Below are 22705 nucleotides of genomic sequence, written 5' to 3'. Positions count from 1 at the left end.
AGTATTTTGTACTAAATAACAATAGCGACAAACCAAGAGGATAGTTTCCGTTTTTAGATATTTGTAAATGTCAGGGTTTGATTTACTCTCCATTTCACATTACTTTCTTTATTAATTTTCTATTTCATTATCAATACTGACACTTTGCAGCCCGGTGCTCAGGCTTCCTCCACAAGGACACACAAGGCATTGAATATAGCATATCAATCACTCTTCCTGTGTGACATTTTAGATTGTTACATTGCATTCTTGGACCAATTTGCTCCTGGCATTCAACTCCTAGCTTCGAAAATGTGGAAGAGGAACCATCCTTATTTTGTTTCCAGGTTCAATTCAATGTGCTCACATTTGTGTTTAAAGAACAACACAATTAGTAGTGTCTCACATATCTGAAAGACCATCTACATCTTTACGGATCCTCTCAGGTGTTAAGATCAACAGAGAGGAGTGCTCTCTAGGTCATTCCACAACCCTCAAAAGTGCAAGGAATAGCAGCCTGGAAGAATATGGTCTCTGTTGTTGACCTTAACATGTGAAACTCCCAGTCCACAAAGGTGTGTCTAATATTTTCATTTTATAGCTTCTGCCATATACTGAAAACTCACCTCTTTTCTCTGGCATGTGAAAATGGAGATATCTTGCTTTGTAGAACCTATCTCTATTTTTGAATCTGAGGTCCAGCGCCAAGGGCCTTCTGGCGGTTCTCTCACTGCGAGAAGCCAAGTTACAGGGAACCAGGCAGAGGGCCTTCATGGTAATGGCACCCGCCATGTGGAACACCCTCCCACCAGATGTCAAAGAGAACAACAACTGTCAGACTTTAAGAAGACATCTGAAGGCAGCCCTGTTTAGGAAAGCTTTTAATGTTTGATGGACTTTGTTGTTTAGTCGTGTCTGACTATTCATGACCCCATGGACCAGAGCACGCCAGGCACTTCTGTCTTCCACTGCCTCCCGCAGTTTGGTCAAGCTCATGCTGGTAGCTTCGAGAACACTGTCCAACCATCTCGTCCTCTGTCGTCCCCTTCTCCTTGTGCCCTCCATCTTTCCCAGCATCAGGGTCTTTTCCAGGGAGTCTTCTCTTCTCATGAGGTGGTCAAAGTATTGGAGCCTCAGCTTCAGGATCTGTCCTTCCAGTGAGCACTCAGGGCTGATTTCCTTAAGAATGGATAGGTTTGATCTTCTTGCAGTCCATGGGACTCTCAAGAGTCTCCTCCAGCACCAGAATTCAAAAGCATCAATTCTTCGGTGATCAGCCTTCTTTATGATCCAGCTCTCACTTCCATACATCACTACTGGGAAAACCATAGCTTTAACAAAACAGACCTTTGTCGGCAAGGTGATGTCTCTGCTTTTTAAGATGCTGCCTAGGTTTGTCATTGCTTTTCTCCCAAGAAGCAGGCGTCTTTTAATTTCGTGACTGTTGTCACGAAAATAGTAGTTTGATGAACTACTGTATTTTAATATTTTATTGGAAGCCACCCAGCGTAGCTGGGGAAACCCAGCCAGGTGGGTGGGATATAAATATATTATTATTATTATTATTATTATTATTATTATTATTATTATTATTAATCCTGTCCTGTTTTTTTCTGGGATAGTTTTACTCTTTAAAAAAAATATTTGTATGACTATTAAATATCAATCTGTAACTTTCAGTTTCCCTCAAGTTCTCAATTTCCCATTCTTAAATTCAGTTCTTTACATTTCCCCCACAATTTTCATTTTTAAGGGCCTCACAAAAATTAACATTTTATTTTAAAAAAGAACCCACAGAAGAACCAGTTTAGGTTGCAACCTTCCCCCTCCCCCCAAAAAATTAAAAACCTGGGTTCATTTGTTCCCATAATTTGGTCAGTTGCCTCTGGACAGGCAACTTGATTTAAGGCCTGACATTCAAGCAGCACTTGGGACAAGCTCTCATTCCGATGATCAGAACCACAACATAGCTCAGCATTCAAAGAGACCCAGGTTCAATCCCTGACCAGGGCTGGAAAAGCTCGATGGACCTACGACAGCTTTCTGCAATCCTAACATTACATATTCAACCAACTATTAGTATATCAAAACTGCTATTTGAGTGCCCAAATGCTGATGTTTCCTAGCAGGTTCAGTTTCTTGCACAGATTGTTATAGTTCTGCTTGTGTGGCCCATGAACCAAAATGTTTCTCTCCATTTCTATCCAATTTACTTTAACTGGATTTACTCCAATCATCTTATTTACTAAGAGCAATCTCAATCATTTGAGTGCTGATTCTTAGCAATGAAGCAATCCACACAGACGAGGGAATTATCAGCATGTTTGAGAAATTCCAAAGTCTTTTAGGAATGCAACCCATGAGGAAAACCCATGCTCTAAATTCCAGCACAATGAGGACGGCATTCCCAGCAGCTCCAAAATGTTGGCACACTGTTCCCAGAGGGGCGGGAGGGTCAGAAAGCCCAAAAGGAATGGCGTAACCTGAGGAGGGGACACTGAACGGGAAAACTCCACATTGCAACATTTTGGGGTGATGATGACGATGACAATATAAGCTGGATGTGCAAACTGATGCAAAAGGTAGCAGAGTGTACGAATGGAGACAGTGTCCAAAGATACTCCCCACTGAAAGCAATGGGCAGCATTTGCATTATTCAGAAGTGCATTTATTTATGCTTGTGTTTCCTAAAAACTGTCTAAAACAACAAAAGCACATACATAAAGAACAATTCAAATCCAATGCAGATACCAATCAATCAATCAATCAATCAATTAATCAAAATCCGTAGAAATAAGGAAACACACATCCCTATTTGTGACTTTGCTTGAAAGTTTCAGAACAATACCTTGTACACATTTTACAGGCATTCTAAATTAAGGTTCTCTCCCCCCCTTTCTTCCTGCCCATTTTATAATAATCTGGAAATGTGTGCAAATCTAGAAATTACTACCTTGTACGTGTTTTCCAACAGAAGCTATCAAGATGTCATATTTTCACAATGCATCAATTTGTAAATGCCTTGACAATTATTTCTCTGCTTATTATTTATCACGCCTTACCCTCTCATAATGTTGAAAGAAGGGTCTCTTTTGCTGGTTAACAAGGTATAATAGCAAGATGTTTTCTTGATAAATGGCATGGCATAAATCAGGTTATAGTGCGCACAGTGAAAGAGTTTTCCATAATAAAAGGCTAACAAATAATAACGCCATACGCTTTATTGGATTTCAGTTGTTACCAGAGTTGTTCACATTGATATGCGACCGCAGATGTTTCTTGCTAGTACTGGAAACCACTGACGCTGTAAACTACAAATCCCAAATCTCCTGTATTGCACATGAAAGAACCGGCATGTCAGTTATTTCCTTCAACAAATCATCTAAAGTGAAGAAAACAACCACAACAGCCTAGAGGGACATTTGGGGATAAAAGTACAGAGTTTTGGGCCAGACTTTGGTCTGGCTCTCACAAAGAACATATAGATGTTGGGGGGTGTGTGTGTGGAGAGACCTGTGTCTGGACTCTGCAATTTAAAATGAGGTGTAGGAAACTGAATATCCGCACACATAGAAAACTACATGTCAGAGGGAAAAGCTTTTTCTCCCTGTATACTGCCAGGTTGAGATGCTTCTGGCAGACCAAGCCAGGAAGGAATAGGTAGAGTCGATTCATTACGCCCAGGGGTGGGGAACTGTTTTCAATTTGAGGACCTTGTTCCCTTCTAGGCAAGCATGCAGAGACCACACACCCATGGAGGACGCAGACAGAAGCAAAAATGTATGAAGCAGCAAAAGGAAATTCTACCTTTGCACAACAGGCTAATTTCTACACACACACTCCTCTCTTCCACCTGGAGAAGCAGGAGGCATTATTGACATTAGGATTATAGAACTACAGAGTTGTAGAGTTGGGAGGGACTCCAAGAGTCATCTAGTCCAACCCCTTGCAATGCAGGAATCTCAGCTAAAGCATCCATGACAGACGGCCATCCAACCTCTGCTTAAAAACCTCCAATGAAGGAGAGACCACGACCTTTCAAGGGAGTGTTGAACAGCTCTTACTAGCAGAAAGTTTTTCCTGATGTTTAGTCGGAATCTCCTTTCTTGTAACTTGAACCCATTGGTCCATGTCCTAGCCTCCAGAACAGGAGAAAACAAGCTTGTTCTCTCTTCCATGTGATGGCCCTTAAGGTATTTGAAGATGGCTATCATATCTCTTCTCAGTCTCCTCTTTTCCAGGCTAAACATACCCAGCTCCTTCACTCATCCAGAGATGCATGGGGTTTGAAGCAAAGTGAGGCTTGTCACTTTGTGGTGGATTTCCGAGAACCAGATGAGGGGGCGGGTTGAGTGTCACATTTGGCCCTTGGGCCTGAGCTTCCCCAGAACTTTACATATACTGAAGTGCAGGCAGGTCTGGTCCACTCAAGGCACAAATAAGGACCTTGGACAGCTCCTTATAGACCCTGATGCAAGATGGTGCTTCAGCTCAGAGCTGGTGCTGCCTGCGACCTCCTCAAGATGGGCAAGACCTATTTTGCTCACAGAGCAGAGGGGATACATGGAGACTGGGGTAAAGGATGCTGAAAGGCAGTGCCATCCTCCAGACTGGATGTAAATAAAAAGGCAGGTAGGTGGGCACCTGAGGGCAGTATGAAGTTGGTGGGCATTGTTCCACTTGTCCAAATGGAGCAGCCTCTAGTCTAGCAGAAAATACATTGCATATTAGATGCAAGGACACACTGATGCCATGTGTAGGTTAATGCTAGAGAACAGAAGAAGAAGAGCCAGGAGGAACATTGTGCCACTAACAGTAAAAGGTAAAGGGACCCCTGACCATTAGGTCCAGTCGTGACCGACTCTGGGGTTGTGGCGCTCATCTCGCTTTAGTGGCCGAGGGAGCCAGCGTACAGCTTCTGGGTCATGTGGCCAGCATGACTAAGCCGCTTCTGGCGAACCAGAGCAGCGCACGGAAACGCCGTTTACCTTCCCGCCGGAGCGGTACCTATTTATCTACTTGCATTTAGACGTGCTTTCAAACTGCTAGGTTGGCAGGAGCAGGGACCGAGCAACGGGAGCTCACCCCATTTCAGGGATTCGAACCGCTGACCTTCTGATCAGCAAGTCCTAGGCTCTGTGGTTTAACCCACAGCACCACCCATGTCCCTGCCACTAACAGTAGTCCCCCAAAATTTAGAAGAATTTCACCCCCCATCAGTCCCCCAGTACTTGGTTGCCTCTGTCATGTCACACTCACACCTGCTCTTAAAGAGAGAGATCAGAATAATCTTAATTTGCATCACCCACTGGCCATAGCAATAAAATAAAATACAATGTACTGAAGATAGAGCTAAATCAGGCATAGGCAAACTCAGCCCTCCAGATGGTTTGGGACTACAACTCCCATCATCCCTAGCTAACAGGTCAGGGATGATGGGAATTGTAGTCCCAAAACATCTGGAGGGCTGAGTTTGTCTATGCCTGAGCTAAATGCTTAGCTATACAAAATACATTCTAGACGTTTATATCAGTACAAATGGCAGAGTTAATAAAAAAACTGAGGAGTGTTAAAAAATTAATCAAATAATAGATCTTATTCTAATTGCCCCTGTTAACTTATTTTGTTGTTTTTTCTGTCACCTGATTATCTTGATCTCCTAAAAGAAAAGACACAATAGCAATGGTTAAGCAACCTGGTATGGATAGTAGTAGAGGGGTAATAACCGCCTCAACCTGCTCTTAAATAGTTTTGCAATGTCAGATTGAAACACACAAAATTCAGGATGTCCGTGCCCTGGCAGATGTGCCCCCATTGGGTCTGCCAGTTGTGCCACATCACATTCTGTTGAGCAATAAAATAACACAGAAATAAAAGTGGTAGAGATTTCATATCCCTAAAGCAACTGCTTATTCAAGGGGAAAGCAAATTTGCTCGCTTAGTATTAGCATAGTCGCACCTGGCAAACTAAGGGGTTTTTTAAAAAAAGAAAGAAAAATTTGGACAAAGGAAGCATCTAGGCAGAGGGGAAAGTATGTGTGTTCTGACAAAAAGGGTTGCATAGGGCCACATCTTGTCAAAGACATATCAGCAGGTCTGGAAAATGAAGTTCCAAAGGGTAGTATAAAAACTCTTGATAGCAGATTCCTTTTCAGGAACAAAGATTTCGCCGGCTTGATAGAAATTCAATGGCACACAAAAGGCCTTTTTTGATGTCTGTTCCATCTGATAAATACAATGACTTATAGCAGGAAGTGCTGAATGCTGTGGTTGTGTGCTACCTGATTTTGTTAGCTACAGAAGAGGGCTACCTAGGAGATAAACATCACTTCCTCCGATAAGTTTTAATTTTCTCCCCTTTCTCTTTGGGCTCCCTCTCCCTTTCAGCATTTGAAGAGAAAAAATACGAAGGGGGGAATCAAAGCAGACTGCTGTAGAGCACGCTGTGGGGAGAACAAAAATCAAGGAGTAGGTGGAGGAGGAAAATCTGAGATGATGAAAAGTTTTTTGATAAAAGGCAAACAATGATACTGCTGTCTAATTAATTCTGTCTGTCTGCCTGTCTTCTTTATACACTCACTTATGCATTTATACACACATAAATGACCAGGGTTGGTGAAAATTTGCTCTGGATGAATATATATAGTAGTTAGGAAAATGATTTTGATCCTCAAAGTCGTGAGTTCAAATGTGACCTCAGCTTTGAAGCTCCTAGGTGGTCTTAAAGCAAACCATTTTCTCAACCTCCCACATGCCCATATCTAATAAAGGGGTGACATCTGGACCTTCTTACCCCATTTCATTCATAATTGGACTAGGCATGTGAATATTTCCTCTCCAGAAAATAGCTTGGCTTAGCTTGAGCCAATTAAGGACCACAATCAGATGATGTTGTACTGCTGGTGAAGTCGCTGGATGAGTACTGGATTCTGTTCCTTCTATCCATGCTCATAACCCATGTTTTACAATCTAGGCTGGAGAAGAACTTGGAGATTTTTTAAATTTGCTGAAATTTATAGGCTAAATCATCAGAACATAAGAAGCTGTCATATACAGTGGTACCTCGGGTTAAGTACTTAATTTGTTCCGGAGGTCCATTCTTAACCTGAAACTGTTCTTAACCTGAAGCACCACTTTAGCTAATGGGGCCTCCCACTGCCGCCGTGCCGCCAGAGCACGATTTCTGTTCTCATCCTGAAGCAAAGTTCTTAACCCGAGGTAATATTTCTGGGTCAGGGAAGTCTGTAACCTGAAGCGTATGTAACCTGAAGTGTATGTAACCCGAGGTACCACTGTACTGAGCCAGACCATTGGTCCACCTGGCTCAATACTGTCTATAGTGACTCACAGCAGCTCTTCAGGATTTTGGAGAGAGGACATTTCCGTCCCTAACTGGAGATGATTGGGATTGAACCTGGCACCTTCTGCATGCAAAGCAGATGCACTACTACTGAGCTATAGACCTTCCATGGAATTATGAACTCTGGCAAGGTCACTAACAACAGCACTGGCTTCCTTTAAAGGGACGGAATTGTAATGGTTCCTGAAGTGATGTCTGTGAAATGCTTTGAACAATCTGTAGCGTTAAATGTTTGCTAAGTCATATGAGAATAGATTTCTACTGCAGGAGCTGTTGCCTTGCGTGGCATTAGCCACAGCTTGTGGGTGACAAGTTCAGCTCTTGAAGAAATGGTCATGTTAAAACACTCAGTCTATTTCTGGGGGAAATGAGAGCCCTAATGCTGGAAAATGTGACAGCCAGTTTTCTGACAGATTGCCCTGAGCCTGCCTGTGATCTCCCCAACCGAGGTTGACTCAGAAGAGATCAGAAGCATGGAATTTGGCAGGTGGTGACTTGAAGCAAGTACACAAACCCTTGTCATTCTCAGCTCTGCCTGTCCCCCCTCCCCAAATCCTTTGCATTCAAGATGCTTTCTCCTTGCAACAGACAAATCAAATGCTTCTCACTCACACAAGCACACCAGTGGAAAGAGCCAGCCTTCAACACCTTGCAGTTTTCATCAGTACTAAAATACAAGTTTGCTAATATTCAAAATCTGAATCAGACCGGAGGCCATCTGGCTAAAGCAGGGATCGCCAACATTCAAATAGAGGACTGCACCCCTGTCTCATCCTAGTCAATGCCATATCATCTAAAGCAGGTCCTTTATTTACCTTCTTAAAGGTATGCATGTATGAAAGCATTTTTTAAAAAAAAAAATACACAATTTTTTTGCAGCCGTCTTCCAATCATCAATAACGTTGGTTGACGGCATTGCAATCAGCACAGCTTTATAGATTACAGATAATTTCGAAAATGTGCAAAATGCTTTGGGGAGAAATCGACCCTTAATCACTCTCCTTGATGATTGATGCTGAGATCTTCACAGCTCATGTTAGACACAGAAGCCATCCAGGGATGCTGTAAGGTGATCCAAGTGTCTTATGTGTTTCAGCCCTGAGGCCACTGTTCCTGAAACATTTTTTTTTTAGCATAATATTGCCTTAAACTCCCCCATCAATCCTGCCCTCGACAAGAGGAAGCTTTGAGGGATAAAATGTGAGGAGTAAAAACTGTCACTTCTGAACCAGGTCGGCAGGTGTGCGTGCCTTTCCTTAATCTCTGCCGTGTTAAATTGCAGATTGATTTAGTGGTTTTAAACCTGGTCTGTATAAACAGTGTTAAGTCCATGATTGTTGGTGCATGGCAGCCAATAATTGGAAGGGCAACGTTTTCTTGGTTTGCAAATCAAATGTGAGTTATGGGCTGTAATCCTTCCCCCCTTTTTTCTTTTAAGATGACAATTAGACTGCTTTCTTTCATAAAACTCCCTGTCAGATGGGTTGGTTAAATTGTTGCTGGGGCTATGCAGCAAAAATAGAGAGAGGAGGGTAAGATATTTCCAGGGACTTTCCAGGAGGAAATGAGAAGCTTGGCTGTTTCAAGAGATAATAATAATAATAATAATAATAATAATAATAATAATAATAATAATAAATAATAATTTATACCACTCACATCTGGGTGGCTTCCAACAAAGTACTAAAATACAATAGTCTGTTAAACATTAAAAGCTTCCCTAAAGGGACTTCCGGGTTGGCGCCATTGTTTAATGGCGGATTCCCTCCGAGCTCCGGAGGGAATCGGCTCCGTAGCGTCTGGGTCTGGCCGCTGCGGCGAAGCGGGGACCCTTAAAATCACAGGCGCGGATGCCTGTGAACACAGAGACTCGGCGGGCACCATTTGCGCCCCCCCAATCCGCGACGGAGCCTTTCTAAAGGCTTCGGAACGGAGGCAGGGTGAGGCGTGGTGCTGAGAGTACTCCCTCGCCTACGGAGTGAAGCCGCAAGCCATTGACAGAGAGCGCCAACTTCTTCCAAGACCGATTGGACTCTAAAATATAAACCCGTGAGTAATACGGAGATTGGAACTTTAAAAATCTTTAATTTTGGATTTGGAACGAGCGGGAAGGGGCTAAAAAGGAAGTTCACCCCCCCCTCTTTGTAAACAATTTAAAGCAAAGGACTGGGCAGCTAAGGTCGAGAGAATTTGTTTTTTGTTTTTTAATGAAAGATCCTGACTTCACGGTTTTGACACTATAAGAAGATTTACTGGAGGATAAAAAGAATCTTGGGAGCTGAAATTTCACCCCCCCCCCCGAGACCCGGGAACGTCCTATGAGAAAGCCTGTTGTATTGAAGATTTTGACAGCTGTCAAGTGAGCTGCTAGTCAGCTAGTTGTCAGCTGGAAAAAGAGAACATTGTTTCTGCTGTTTTTGCTGGTTTACTTGGTATAACTTTGTTGAAAACAAGGAGGGCTGATACAAAATAACTGGACTTTTGGTTTTGAGCTGAAAGGAACATTAAGGAACTAAAATCCCCCTAGAGGGGTAATAGGGACATTACATCACAAAAATGGCTGGAGTATGTAAAATCCAAGCAGAATTGGACAGAGCACTCGTTCTCTTGGGAAACTTGCAAGATGAGTACAATGTTTTGTCTACAAAGGTATCACTACTACACTGGACAGTAAACAACAGTTTTGAGCCTGATAAGGACTTGAAACAGGAAGCCCATTCAATTGAACAAATAAATGAAACTGAAAGTGTAGATACGATGGAGCAATATGTCGTTTTTGAAGAAAATGAAGGAGGAGCAGGAGATTTGCAGGAGTCAAAGGAGAGTTACAATATGAGGCCTGACATGATGATAAAAAAGGACAATAAAAACTGGATGTGGAAAGCCTGGTCTGAATGGGAGTCTGGAAAATGGAGAGATCCCCTTTGGAGGAGATCTGAAGACCTGAGGATTACAAATTTGTTGGTGAAAGCTGGAGCTTTGGGGATATCTGGATCTGAAAGAAATTTGAAACAAGAGTTGGAGCACCCCATAGGCTTTGCCTTTAAGTATGGAGGACTGGCTGGAAGCAACATGGATTCTGTTGGGCCGGAGCCCCTCCGAGACTTGGGGTTTAACATCAAGGACTATCAAAGAGACCGGCAGAAAGGAACTGAGAGAGATATAAGGGCCTCGGATGTGAGATCTCCAGGCTAAATAAATAACATAAAGACTGATGGATATTGGTTGGGGACTGGAACCGGGAAAAGGGTGGGTGGAGGTTGGGAATCCAAAGGGTACATAAGGATAATTTGCTTTTTATATTTTTTGTTAGTGGTAAGGAAATTGGGTAAATCGTAGAAGGGAAATTTTGGTCGACTTTAGGAAAAAGGTTTAAGAATAATTAATGAGGTATAAGTGTTGATGTGTAATTTTAATAAGGTAAAATTGGTTTCTTTTCTTTTTAAATTAATTGAAAATAAGGCTGTTAAAAATAAATTGAAGAAATGGAAAAAAGAAGTAAAGTAAAGCAATAGTATGTTAGAACAAATGTTTAAGCTAAGGTAAAGAAATAAGTTAAGGACTTGCTGAACTGACAATTTAAATTGGAATACAAGAAGGGGAGGTGCGAGGAAGTCTGAGAAATAAGGTTAAGAATAATAAGTATTAGAAACTTTATGTGTTTTTTCCATTCTTTTTTTGTTTAGTTTTGAATGTTATGGATTTTTGTGTTTCTTGTTTTGTTTATTTTTTGTTTTTGTTTGTTCTGTGTTATTTGAAAATGCTAATAAATATTTAATAAAAAAAATAATAAAAGCTTCCCTAAAGAGGGCTGCCTTCAGATGTCTTGTAAAAGTCTGGTAGTTGTTCTTCTTTTTGACATCTGGTGGGAGGGCGTTCCACAGCGCGGGTGCCACTACCTATGTCTCTGTCTGTCTGTCCATCTCTCTCTATCCCAGAAGTAAGCCTGCCAGGGGTCCTAATTTGGCCCAAGAGGCCATTTCCCCCAACCTGCCCCACCACCTGACACCAAATGTTGGTCAGGAAAAGATGTAGCTGAAAAGGAACCACCAGGAATCTTAACACAGAATCAAAGAATCTTAGAGATGGAAGGGACCCCAAGGGTCATCTAGTCCAACCCCCTGCAATGCAAGAATCTCAGCTAAAGCATCTATGACAGATGGCCATCCAACCTCTGCTTAAAAACCTCCAAGGAAGGAGAGTCCACCACCTCTTGTGGGAGTCTGTTCCACTGCCGAACAGTTCTCACTGTCAGAAAGTTTTTCCAAATGTTTAGTTGGAATCTCCTTTCTTGTAACTTAAGCCATTGCTTTGAGTCCTGCCTTCAACAGCAGGAAAAAGCAAACATACCCTCTTCCATACAACAGGCCTTTATATATTTGAAGATGGCTATCATATTTCCTCTCAGTCTCCTCTTTGCCAGGCTAAACATACCCAGCTCCTTCAACCATTCCTCATAAGGCTTGGTTTCCAGACCCTTGATCATCAAGGTTGCCCCCATCTGCACACATTCCAGCTTGTCAACATCCTTCTTAAATTGTGGTACCCAGAATTGGACATAGTATTCCAGATGTGGTCTGACCAAGGCAGAATAGAGCTGTACTATTCCTAATCTTGATCCTTCCAAACTTTACTCTCTTTTCCATGATGCAGAGTTAAGGCAGGATATAGGTCTCAACCATAAAGGAAAGAGAGTTAAACCAGCCTTGTTTTTTCATAGCTAATGAAAGGCAGCCAGGCTGAAAGAGTAACTTTAAGAGAAGCTTTGTACCAATTATCATTCCACCTGCAGCCTAGGAAGCCTCATCATGGCAACCCCTCTGCCTTTAATGACTGGCGGCTCATCATGGGGCCGAGAGCACTGATTGCCACGGCTGCAGGTGTGGCGTGAGCGGGAAGAGATTTATCGTCTCCCTACTTCAGAGACCAACCTCCAAATCTGCCAGGCTGATTTAGCTGCTTTATTTAATGATAACTCTCTGAGCAAAACACACTTAGGTAGGGAGTTTGATGCTGCTTTTGACCAAGTTTTAAAGTGAGGCACAACACAGAGAAGCAGGGAAGGAACACAGTTTATTTGTGAGCTGTGATTCCTGCATGGAAGGAATGTTAGACTTGATGACCTGTGGGGTGACATCCAAATCTACAGTTCCATATTGCTGTGAATTTTGGGGGTCAGTCTGGATAACACCCTGGACCCTTTCCAAAACCTGCGACCCTTTATCAGTGTGAATGTTTAATAGCAAACCTGCCAAACCAGCCTCTTTGTCAAGGTAGTGGCTTTGGCTGGCTAGTAAGGTACCACAATTTAGAATATCAAAAAAAAAGTTGTTCTGCACAATAGAAGCAAATGGGAAAGGGCTTTCCCAACCCCACCTCCCTCGGCTATCTAGTACCTAGGAGAACAAGAGTTGTATGAGGGATGCGGGTGGCGCTGTGGGTTAAACCACTGTGCTGCTTGGGCTTGCCGATCGGAAGGTCGGCAGTTTGAATCCCCACGACGGGGTGAGCTCCTGTTGCTCGGTCCCTGCTCCTGCCAACCTGCAACTTCCAGTTGGCGCAGGCGCCCCGGAAACAATGGCCGACAGCCGCATCGGACGTTCGGCTTCTGAAAAACGGTCAAAAACTGGAACACTTAATTCCGGGTTTTTGGTGTTTTGTTGGTAAACTAAGCCGTTCAAGAACCAAGGTTCCACTGTATACAACCCCCCCCTTCCCCCCCTTCTTATTCCCTTATGGTGGGACACGGGTGGCGCTGTGGGTTAAACCACAGAGCCTAGTACTTGCCGATCAGAAGGTCATGGTTTGAACCCCCGCAACAGGGTGAGCTCCCGTTGCTTGGTCCCTGCTCCCGTCAACCTAGCAGTTCGAAAGCAGGTCAAAGTGCAAGTAGATAAATAAGTACTGCTCCAGCGGGAAGGTAAACGGCGTTTCTGTGTGCTGCTCTGGTTTCACTAGAAACGGCTTAGTCATGCTGGCCACTTGACCCAGAAAAATTGTCTGCAGACAAGCGTCGGCTCCCTTGGTCAGTAAAGTGAGATGAGCACTGCAACCCCAGAGTCGTTTGCGACTGGACTTAATTGTCAGGGGTCCCTTTACCTTTACCTATGAGGGAGTTAGAAGCTGTTGAGTGAGAGAAACGCATGTCTTACTCTGTGCTGCATCCCAAGTTGTGACTAATGGAGAAGCAAGATCTTTTGGGATTGCTAATTCTGTGAGCCCTTCCACCCTACGCTCATGTTGTATATACCATATGTGTAAATAAAACCATATAACCTAACAGCACCAGGCTCTCCGCTGACCTTCAACCCAAGGAAACTACATAAGTCCTGAGTAAGTGCAAGGACCTCTGGAGTCTCTTATCACTTGGAACTGGGGGAGGCTTGCAAGTACACCAACACACACACAATATCCCCAAAGCACAGTTAAGGTATTGATTTGTTTGCTGTCTTGCTTCCTCCCTAGGTGATGTAGAAAAATGCGAGCTCCTGTCAAGTGGGACCCAGAGACTGGCAGTGCCTGCCAAGCTGTGCCCCACTCCTGGCATTTTTCTCCCCCTCCCCTGCGTCCTTTTGGTGTGCGGGAGCTGACCTTAGCACAGCACTAGCTGTCTTAAAAGATGGCAGGCCATCCATCACTGCCTCCGCATGCTGTCAGTGTTCCATTTAATCTCACTTGTAATTTTCAGAGGAGAGGCTGGCAAAAGCCACAACTGGAATTTTAATGGGGTAGCCAATAAATATTTCTCACTTTATGAGGTCACGGGGCTGCCCAGAGTAACCTGAAAGCTGAGATATTTCCCCAAAGTTTTAAACGGTATGCTCCATGTGAAATAAATAGGACGCATAAAAGGCAGTGCTCGGGGCAGATAAAGGAAAGCATACTGCTTTGTGCATAGCATAGTTAAACTACGGAACTCATGGCCACAGAAGGCAGCGATGGCCCTGGAGCTAGATGGCTATAAAAGAAGATTAGACAAATTCATGGAGGAGAGGGTTATCGGTGGCTACTAGCCATCATGGCAGTGCTCTGCTTCCAAAGTTTGAGGCAGCAATGCTTCTCAATATCAGTCTCTGGAAACCAACAGAAGAGGCATGTTCTCTTATGCTTGCAGGCTTCCCATAGACATCTGATTGGCCACTGTGAGAACAGGTTGCTGGACTAGATGAGCCATTGCCCTGATTCAGTATTGCTCTTTGCACACTCTTATATTCTTACGCACAGTGGTACCTTGGGTTACATACGCTTCAGGTTGCATACGCTTCAGGTTACATATGTTTCAGGTTACAGACTCCGCTAACCCAGAAATAGTACCTCGGGTTAAGAACTTTGCTTCAGGATGAGAACAGAAATCACTCTCCAGTGGCGTGGCAGCAGCAGGAGGCCCCATTAGCTAAAGTGGTCTTCAGGTTAAGAACAGTTTCAGGTTAAGAACGGACCTCCAGATTGAATTAAGGACTTAACCCGAGGTACCACTGTATAGTAAAATGGCTTTTCTTTTAATTAAAAAAATTATATCCTCTCTGTCTTCCTACATCATATTTTACTATTATGTTTGTTCAATTTATTATTATATTTCTGTTCCACCTTTCTTTAAAGGAGTTCCATGCAGCATTTGCCAGTCTTCTCCACCTCCCCGTTTTTATCACCATAGCTGGCCCTGTTAGGTAGGCCAGGCTGAGAGATGGTGACTAACCCAAGGTCACCCAAGTGCAGCTTCATGGTCTCCCTGGTGTTAGCCCAATGTCTACACCACACTGGCTCTCAAGGTGGTTTCCAGTTATGAAAATGGTAGCCTAGATGGAGCTAAGTCCATCTGAAAGGCACTTCCAAGACTTTCATGAGTAGGACTAGGTATATGCTGTCATTATTGATACCCACCTTGGGGTGCTAGAATTGGAAACAGGGGAAGGGGGAGGACTTAAGCTTAGAAGGCAGGATTTGACTTGTCAAGTACCCCAGAGTCTAGGGGGCACTTTTTGTGTTGAGTGGTCATGCCTCTGTTAAGGTAGTGTTTACCACTCCTTGAACTTTCACTCCAACTAGCTCAAACACACCATGATGGGTAATGGCCAAGGGAATATGTTGTTGACTGTACCTCTGTAAGTACCTGGTCCATGTCTTCAGCCTCTTTGACTGAAACTGATCCCAAAAGATCAGGGGAGATGTTGTGTTCAATATTAAAGCTTCAAAAGATACTGTATTTTAATACTTTGTTGGAAGCCGCCCAGAGTGGCTGGGGAAACCCAACCAGATGGGCGGGGTATAAATAATAAATTCTATTCTATTCTATTCTATTCTGTTTCCAGGTCCATCTCCAGATGATTATATGAATACTGAATCCAAAAATAGTCTACAAAAATGATAGATGGTCCCCAACCATAGCAGGAATACTTTGATATCATTTGTTTGAATCTGACCTGGCTAGACCTACAGTCAATCTCTGCTTGGGGCTTACTTCTGTGACAAAGACCATCTTAATTTTTGTTGTAGGTATCCCGAGAGGAAGGTGTCAACCTGGCCAGACAGTATGCCTGCCCTTTCTTTGAGACCTCTGCTGCCTTGCATTTCTACATTGACGATGTTTTTCACAAGCTGGTGAGAGAAATCCGAAAGAGGGAGAAGTCTCTGCCTCCGGCAGATGGGAAGTTGAAGAACAAGGACAGTCTGTGGCAGAAACTGAAAGGATCTTTGAAGAAGAAGAAGGAAATCCCTTCTTGATGGTGATCCCCATGCAGTTAGCTTTTTTGGAACTGCACAGAACAATTCCAGAAGGCATCATCTTATGCAGTCTTATTTTTTCAGGGTCCCTTTTATGCAGCACCAGCCTTCTAACTTTGGGTAAGATTCTGTGCAAGGTGGTATACGCCCCCTCCTAGTGTGTTAGTAAAGAGAAGGTTGCGTTGTATTTAATGTTTAGTGGAAAGAAAAATGCACTGTGAATGTTTCTTATTTCATGGACAGTCATTTTCGGGTATTTTATTTATTTATTTCTAATGATTAATGGTCAACTAAGTCATACACAAAGTTAGATCCATTGAAATCAATAGAATGTAATTCCTTCAGTCCATTATTATTATTATTATTATTATTATTATTATTATTATTCAAGGAGGTCTACTCTGAGCATGACTAAGGTTGGATGTCAGCCACAATTCATATCCTACTCTTCACCATAAATCGATCTCCATGTTGGTCACAACATACACCTACATAAAAGCAAACCAATAATACATTCACAAGACAACTACTTTTACTATTAAATCCAGTGTATGGAGCTACTCCATCTATCATTTGTCTTCACTGCAATGGCCAATGCTGTTAACTCAGAAGACCTGGCGGAAATGAAATTCATTCGCCTGGCACTAGAAACCAACTAACCTTAGTACCAGCTGAACAATGGGGGAAAAAGTAATCCAAGCCAAGGTGTCTCCATCAAGCTGGTCCTCTCATAAATTCCAGCAGCCCAGGATTGGCTTGGTGGTGGCATAACCAACAAGGACTCCTGGCAGAACTCAAAACACTGTGCTTAAGGCATATTATAAGTACTTACAAGGGCTGTTATGAAGTGTTGACTGAATGGAAAGGCAGTGTCTGTAACCAGGAACCCAGTCAGCATAACCTTATGTCACCAGCAGTTATGTTTACTTTAGGGTCCTATATTTATTTTTGATTGCATACCACTTGAGGGCCCCAGCCTTGGCTTCTACCATAGATCAGCCAGTTCTTATTCCATTCCTTCGTACTCGCCTGCTTCTCTAGGTACTGTGGTTCTTGATTTATAGCCACCCAGCTTCCAACTAATCCATAACACTTAACCTTACCTAATTGGCCAAAGCACACAAAGGTCTTGGTTGGAGCTTCTGCCATAAGTCATAACCCAACTGGGGAACACTTCAGACTGCTGATCCTAATTAGCCAGAATGCCTCCACCAAGGGATGAAAGCAGGGAAGCCTTTATAGACCTGCTGAGGCAAAGATGGCAAAAATTAGCAGTCTTTTCCTCACCAGCATCCGATCTCAGAGAGACATGGATAGTTCTGCTACAGCTCCAAAGAGATGACTCACTTTGTGGTCAATCACCCTGAGATCTGGATATTTGGCCACAACATGCATATATACAATCAGCCGTATATTTTTTTCCAGTGGTGTCCTGTACAAACATTTAATATATGAGCCAGTTCACTCTCTTCCCTAACCCTGGCAGATTCGATTCTTATCTCACTATGAAATCATTATCTCAGTGGGTGGTCATAAAACAAGATGGGATATATGCCCAATTAAGGCATGCCTTTAAATTTAGCCAGGATCTTTATATTGCCCCCATTATCATTGTGCCAGGGCACTTGGAAGGCTTGTTAATCTCATTCTCAGGAGCCTAACCCAAGAAATGATGAGGCATATATCACCAGAGCATCCTTTGCCAACATGGCATCTCATGTAGGTTTTGGACTAAACACCCATCAGCCCCTGCTAGCACAGCCGAGCTGGTCCGGATTGATGGGATTTGTAGTTCAAAAACATATTGAGGACACCAGTTTGACAAAGGATGCACTAGAGCAGCACAATGTTAGGAACTTGGTTTTTTTTAAAAAACTTGCTGTATGTAAGGATTTATTTGTGCTTTTAGAGAGATGTTATGATGGTGATTCTTGCTCTTTCTTTCCTACACTGTATGAACATAATATAGAAAGTGGAGCTGTGCATGGCTCCCCCAATTAGATTTGGGGTCCTATCCAATGCTTCAGAGTGTCCCCAATCCAGAATGAGTGTCAACCCTTTCTCTAGAGTCAGGAATGGTCATGTGCCTGGGATCTATCCAGTGCTGTGACACCCATTTTGGGGATCTGGGCCAAAAAGCAGTATAGAAATAACTGGATGGTGATAATGATAATTACTGAATCCAGGCCCCAAACCAAATCAATGACTTTGCTTAATTAGGGTTCAGAGGCCTAATTAAACACGTGTTCAGGAGCAGGGAGAATGAGACGCACCCAGAGGGCATGTGCTACCCAACTCCTCTCCCCTTTTCACAATCCCAGATCACTCTGCATGGACCTGATCTAACCTAGGGCAGACTGAACCCACTCCACCCAAATCCTGGGTAAACCCAAAACAGCCAAGTTTGATTCAGGATCTGGGATAGGGCTGGAGCTACTGCATGACTCCAATTGGTAGGTAGGTAGGTAGGTAGGTAGAGTTTCATTTGTTGTGCTTTGTGAAATAAAATCATGGAAGCATGCACAAGAACATACCAAATCATCAGATATTTGAAAACTAAATATAGGAATAAAAGAGATATAAATTAGGGAAGGGACAAGTTTACATTCTTGAAATCCTGACTTTCTGCTGCTCCCCACCCCTGGTTTTCGTTTTCGCATTGACATAGATGGTTTTGTCACTTGCTATGTTTAATATTTTATCTAATGAAAAGCAAGATGAATGCAGCATTCAGTGTGCATGCCATAATAAATGTGGGAAAAGAAGATGGTGACATGTTGTCAGTCCTTATACAGGCTTGCTTGCAGCCCCTGGTTTGCCAGGGCAAAGAGATGAATATAGCCATTGTCCATGTTTTAGGATTATTATTATTTTTTAATGAATCATGTGACTTGGGAATCAAATGCACTGGTGTGGTGTCTCTTTCTTTACTTCTGTGGGCATGGACGAGACTATCCATTGCGTCACATGGCCTTCAAAATGACCTGTGCTTAGGCAGTGGCAGCCAACATCTGCAACCTTCCAAATGGTCTACAACTCCCATCATTCCCAGAGTGACTTAACAATCTTTTCCTCTTCATAGGAACTCTGGGAATTGTAGCTCTATGAGAGGAACAGGGTCTCCTAATATGTGCCAGCATAGGAAAGGGGGGCACAGATGATGCCCAAACGGCTGGAGCTTAAGAATGTCTAATAGCAACAGTTGCTGATGGGGTTGGAACTTGGGAACCTCCTGCCTCTGGATCCCCAGGTGGGTTGAATCAGCTTCATAGGGGAAGGGGTGGCAGCATGGTGAACTTATGTAAATAATGTTAGGATATTCTATGACAGGCATGTTGTTTTGGGACTACAGTTCCCATCATCCCTGACCACTGGTCCTGTTAGCTAGGGATGATGGGAGTTGTAGTCCCAAAACATCTGGAGGGCCAAGTTTGGCCACCACTGTTCTATGAGAAATATCTGAAAGGAAAGCTCGTTCCTAACTGAGATTGGGGGGGGGGGAGGAATTCAACCCTTTCTCTTTGTGAGCTAATTTGCTTGTGCTTTGGAGCACAACTCAGTGGCCTTGCTCAACAACAGCTGCCATTATTCTTATTAATTGTGATTCTCTCCCACCCCCGCTTTATTTCCCCTCATAATTACTTGACATTCTTATTTTGTGTATTGTGTATTGCATCTTGTTCGTCCTTGGCAATGGAGTGGACTAAAAGCGCCAAAAGGGGGGGGGCACCACCAAAACAAACAGAACGAAAAACAAACTCTGGATTATCAGGTCGACATGTTACTTGGTTACTGTTTGACTGGATGAATAATTGCTTTTCTTTTTAAAATAACAAGGGAGTGCCACTGAGTTGGTGTGGGATGTCAATTTCCCTTTCGTTTTGGCAAAGGCAAAGTTAAATGCCTGAAACAAATTAAACAAATTGAGGTGAATGTCATGAATTTCAGATTGCATTAATGCAAATCCAATTAGAGCAAATTAAACGATTATCAAATTAAACTCTTTCATTTCAGAGGTGAAACTCTCCGTGTGGATGAAGTTGATGTAAGAGAGTCCTTTTACTGAAGCATTGTTGGCTGATCTCCCCCAGATGTCTTTCATAAAATGTCAGGGCTTGGATTCCACTCGTAGTTCTTTGCCATCTTTCTTTCCCAGTTTCATGCAAACCTACTTTGGGGGACCCATCCATGAATACCTGCAAAGGCCAATCTAACAGACACCGTCTCTCCTCATATAATAGCCACTCATTTCTCATGCATGTGTGGTTGGTAATTTGTTGTTGTTGTTTAGTCGTTTAGTCATGTCCGACTCTTCGTGACCCCCATGGACCAGAGCATGCCAGGCACTCCTGTCTTCCACTGCCTCCCGCAGCTTGGTCAGGCTCATGTTTGTAGCTTTGAGAACACTATCCAACCATCTCGTCCTCTGTTGTCCCCTTCTCCTTGTGCCCTCCATTTTCCCCAACATCAGGGTCTTTTCCAGGGAGTCTTCTCTTCTCATGAGGTGGCCAAAGTATTGGAGCCTCAGCTTCATGATCTGTTCTTCCAGTGAGCACTCAGGGCTGATTTCCTTAAGAGTGGATACGTTTGATCTTCTTGCAGTCCATGGGACTTTCAAGAGTCTCCTCCAGCACTATAATTCAAAATGGTTGGTAATTTACAAAGATAAATTTATATGCCGCAGATGGGAAACCTGTGAGCCTCCAGCTGCAGTTGGACTTCAACTCCCATGAGCCCCATCCAGCTTGGCCAATGTCCAGGGACATCCAGCCCGGACACTGAAGTCCAATGCTGAGGGCCTTCTGGTGGTTCCCTCCCTGCAAGAAGTGAGGTTACAGGGAACCAGGCAGAGGGCCTTCTCGGTATTGGCACCCACCCTGTGGAACGCCCTCCCAGCAGATGTCAAGGCAATAAGCAACTATTTTACTTTTAAGAGACAACTGAAGGTGGCCCTGTTTAGGGAAGTTTTTAATGTCTGATGCTTTATTGTTTTTAATATTTGGTTGGAAACCGCCCAGAGCAGCTGGGGGGAACCCAGCCAGATGGGTGGAGTATAAATAATAAATTATTATTATAATTAGGATGATGGGAGCTATAGTCCAACAGCTTCCCATCCCTGTTATAGGCCTATCCCCCTAACATGATGCAGGAAAACTACAGCAGCCCCTATGGCTGCACTGGAGGGTAGGAACTCGAACTAATGGATTCAAATTACACCAAAGGGATTTTGACGAAATATCAGGAATAACTTTCTGACAGTGAGAGCTGCTGTGACGGTGGAGTGGGCTCCCTTAGGAGGTTGTGGGCTCTCCTTCCATGGAGGTTTTTAAGCAGAGGTTGGATGACCACCTGTCATGGATGCTTTAGCTGAGATGCCTGCATTGCAAGGGGTTGGACTAGATGACCCTCAGGGTCACTCCCAGTTCTACGTATGATTCTATGACTGGCTTGCCATAAAGCAAAGGGGAGCCCCTCCCCAGTAACTGGTTCCAGTTGTCAAGTTGATCTTTCCACCATGAAGCTTCTCCTAATAATCTACTAAAATCTGCTCACCCATATCCTTTCTTGTTTAGTCGTTTAGTCATGTCCGACTCTTCATGACCCCCTGGACCAGAGCACGCCAGGCACTCCTGTCTTTCACTGCCTCCCGCAGTTTGGTCAAAATCATGTTTGTAGCTTCGAGAACACTGTGCAACCATCTCGTCCTCTGTCGTCCCCTTCTCCTTGTGCCCTCCATCTTTCCCAACATCAGGGTCTTTTCCAGGGAGTCTTCTCTTCTCATGAGGTGGCCAAAGTATTGGAGCCTCGGCTTCAGGATCTGTCCTTCCAGTGAGCACTCAGGGCTGATTTCCTTCAGAATGTAGAGGTTTGATCTTCTTGCAGTCTATGGGACTCTCAAGAGTCTCCTCCAGCACCCATATCCACCCAAGATCTGCCCTCTGAAGTATCAGAGGAAAAAGTCTTTGGTCCCCCTGCTCTATGTGACAGTCCTTTGGGTATTATGTGGCCTTGCACACCCTCAAACGTCTTTCCTCCTGGTTTACCTCCAGTTCTTCCAACCATTCCTCAACAGACTTGTTTTACATGCTCCTGATGACCTTGGCTGTCCATTGCTATTTGTCTACATTCTTCTTCACACTGCAGAAGATCGTGAAGTTGCCCAAACTTCAACCAGCTCCAAAATAAAAAAATTGCTTAGCTCATAGCATTTGCGCCCTAAAGGTTTGGGAGACTGGGCAAAGCTTGCAAAACCTGAATTTAAAAATTGATGGTTACATTGGTGACCTATGCCCACTTTGACCTTTTGGCATTGCCCACCGCTGGCATTTGTTCTCTCGGAAGGTTGCTTGTTGTTGAAAATATTGATTTTGCTATGAGTTAGGTCTCTCCAAAAAGGGGATTCATAAACTGAGTGCTGTCAATCACTGCCCCTCCCCCCACAAACACATACAGATTTTATAATCTGACCCCTAGTACTACAGATAATCAGACTTATTCCATATACTGTCCTGCTATTGTTCTGTGGGTTGGCTCTGATCTGCCTCCTTGGTGGTATTTTAAATAGTTGTGGGGTTTGTTTGTTTTGTTTGTTTTTGCTTTTTTAATGGGAAATTGCTGTGCTCCAGCACATATACAGAATGAATA

The 22705-nt window shown here is 43.5% G+C and overlaps 1 protein-coding gene across 1 annotated transcript in view; it reads left to right on the top strand.

The window, feature by feature from the left end:
• RIT2 (Ras like without CAAX 2) overlaps positions 1 to 18963 on the top strand; it is a 199646-nt gene extending 180683 nt beyond the window's left edge. The window contains exon 5 of the mRNA XM_053409284.1: positions 15833 to 18963. Coding sequence (XP_053265259.1) covers positions 15833 to 16060 — 228 coding nt within the window. The 3' untranslated portion in view covers positions 16061 to 18963. The remainder of the gene's footprint in view (positions 1 to 15832) is intronic.
• Positions 18964 to 22705: the final 3742 nt, after the last annotated feature.

Source organism: Podarcis raffonei, chromosome 11 (assembly GCF_027172205.1).
Source record: "Podarcis raffonei isolate rPodRaf1 chromosome 11, rPodRaf1.pri, whole genome shotgun sequence".
NCBI lineage: Eukaryota > Metazoa > Chordata > Lepidosauria > Squamata > Lacertidae > Podarcis > Podarcis raffonei.
The sequence above is the reverse complement of the archived record's forward strand: the minus strand, read 5'-3'. Positions and strand labels throughout refer to the sequence as shown.